A 2,260-nucleotide genomic window follows, 5' to 3' on the forward strand; every position below is an offset into this window, starting at 1 on the left:
GGCGGCAGGCGCGGACCAACGCGACGCTGCAGGAAGTCGAGCGAACGCAGGCCTCCCTGGGGAGGGAGACGGCGAGCGTCGTCGCGAGCGTGAGTCGCCTCCGCCCGGGGCTCGGAGCCGCTCGCCCGGCCCGGGAGGCGCCCCCTCGCCCGGGGGTGCCCCATGGCGGGGGACGTGGGGTGCAGCGTGTCCCCTCTCTGCCCCCCGCAAGGAGRCGCAGGCCTTCGTGCAGCAGCTGCTGGGCTTCTTCGAGAGCTACGTTGCCTGGGCCAAGCGCGGCGTGAGTGAGGCGGGCAGTGGGGGGGGCCGGGCGGGCTCGGGGAGCCCTGACGTGTCGCGGCCCTGCCGTGTCCCCAGCTGACGAGAGACGTGGCGCGGTGCAAGCCCGTGGCTCGGACCCTGGACAGCGTGGAGGCCGTGGCCTGCGACTACATCCTGGACTCCGTGGTGAGGAGGCCACGGGCGCGGGTGGCACCCAGGTCCCCTCGTCGCCCTCGGGCACAGGGCGAGGGGTACCGGGCAGGCAGGCAGGGCGCAGCGCGCCCCCGTCCCCGGCGCGTTGCCTCGGCCCTGACGGCTCCCGCTCGCGCCCAGAACGCCTTCTGGTTCAGCCTGGGCTGGTGCACCTTCCTCCTGCTGCCCAGCATCGTCCTCACCGTGCGCCTCGCCAAGTTCTACCGCCGGATGGACGTCGCCGACGTCTACGAGTGAGGAGCGGCTGGGGAGGATCTGGGGGGAACTGAAATGAGGCCGGAGGAGGCGAGCGCCGCTGGGCTCGCTCGCGGCAGGCCCGCGTCCCGCTGGGCACCCCCCGCCCCGTCGCGTGCCCTGGCGGGGGGAGCTCCGTCCCACCAGGCAAGGCCGGGGCGGGCAGGGGCGGTGGGCTGCCCCACGGGGCGCGCTCTGCCCCACTGACGCTGCCCCCTCTCCTCCCTTTCCCACAGGAGCGAAGTCTTGGAGATGTGAGTAGCGGCGGCAGGTCTCTGCGCGGGGCGGAGGGGCAGCTCCGGCGGCACAGGGGGACGGGGCGCAGGGGGAGGGAGGCCGAGGAGGGGCGCTGGGCGAGCGCAGGATGGGTGGGTGCCCGTACCGGTTCTAGGAGCCCCCCCCCACCTCCCTCAATTTGGGGGTGCTGCCTAGCACCCCGCTTTCTGCAGGGCTGGGCTGCGCTGCTGGGCCGACGTTTGGCTCCTCCAGCACATCCTGGGCTGCCCCTTGCCCCCCGCTGTGTTGGGGGGTGACACAGGTGACCGTGTTTTTGCAGGGCGCCCACGCTGGACTCGTTCCAAGCGCCCTGGGTGGCTGGGGGGAAGTAGCCCCCGACGCCCGCGGCGCACGCGCGGATGAGCCCGGGCGCCCCAGCTGGCAGGACGCGACTGCTCCACCTGCTGCGCCCTCCCCCGGGAGCTGGGGAGCAKGCTGGGACCCCCCCCCAGCCGAACCCCCCTCCCCATTTCCCGGTAGGTGACAGTGCACTGAGGCCGGCTATCAGGCACAAGTGCAATGCCCAGGTTTGGGCGTGGGGAGGGGTCTGCCCCTCGCACAGCCCCAGGCGGGTTTTTGCCCCCCCCCCATCACTGCCCTGGGGAGGGAAGATGAGGAAGCAGCTATCTCCTGCCACGGCTCATCCTGGCCACGCGGTGCTGCATGCGTGGACATGCTGTGCTGCAACGGCAGCCCTCGTTGCCAGCCCCCCCTCTGCCGGGCTGCCGGGGCCCGGCATGGCTCGTGCTGCTGYGGCAYGTGCCACCGGCCAGCAGCAACCCGYTGAGCCAGGCGCCTTGCTCTGCAGGGATGTGACTATTTATTTTTGAGTGGAGCCTGACTCTTTCCAATGCTGTGATGGTTTTGGTGTCAAAAAATAAATGGCATGTGTTTATGTGTGCGCAAGAGGCACGTGATGGCTCTCTTTCGGACACGTCGGTGAAGGGCCCAGGGGCACAGGCAGGGGACTGGTGTGCAGAGCGGGGCTCTGGGGCATGAAGGGACATGATGGCAGGCTGCAGGGGAGGYCTCCACACTGCTAGATCTGTGTCTAGGCTTGAGACTAGAGGCCTCACGCACCTGTCCGTGCTTGCACTCTTGGTTCAGTCTCTGGCTCTGGCCGTGGTTAGAGGGGTTTGAAACCTGGGGTGTGCAGAGATGGACGGGCAGATGCTGCTGCCCTTCAGGCTCTGGCTGCCCTGCTTGCAAAAAGCCTGGTGGAAAGGTAGTGCACGTCCAGGCACAAGGGGTGCCAGCTCTCTGGGCCCTGGCAGCG

At 69.9% G+C, this 2,260-nt stretch overlaps 1 protein-coding gene across 1 annotated transcript in view; it reads left to right on the top strand.

Moving 5' to 3' along the window:
• Positions 1–1,875, top strand: part of LOC146600395 (prominin-1-A-like) — a 9,084-nt gene extending 7,209 nt beyond the window's left edge. Inside the window, exons 18-23 of the mRNA XM_085325698.1 lie at positions 9–89; positions 212–280; positions 358–447; positions 595–707; positions 945–962; positions 1,265–1,875. Coding sequence (XP_085181824.1) covers positions 9–89; positions 212–280; positions 358–447; positions 595–707; positions 945–962; positions 1,265–1,316 — 423 coding nt within the window. The 3' untranslated portion in view covers positions 1,317–1,875. The remainder of the gene's footprint in view (positions 1–8; positions 90–211; positions 281–357; positions 448–594; positions 708–944; positions 963–1,264) is intronic.
• Positions 1,876–2,260: the final 385 nt, after the last annotated feature.

Source organism: Rhea americana, unplaced genomic scaffold, assembly GCF_003343005.1.
Source record: "Rhea americana isolate MKP2758 unplaced genomic scaffold, rheAme1 scaffold_122, whole genome shotgun sequence".
Lineage (NCBI taxonomy): Eukaryota > Metazoa > Chordata > Aves > Rheiformes > Rheidae > Rhea > Rhea americana.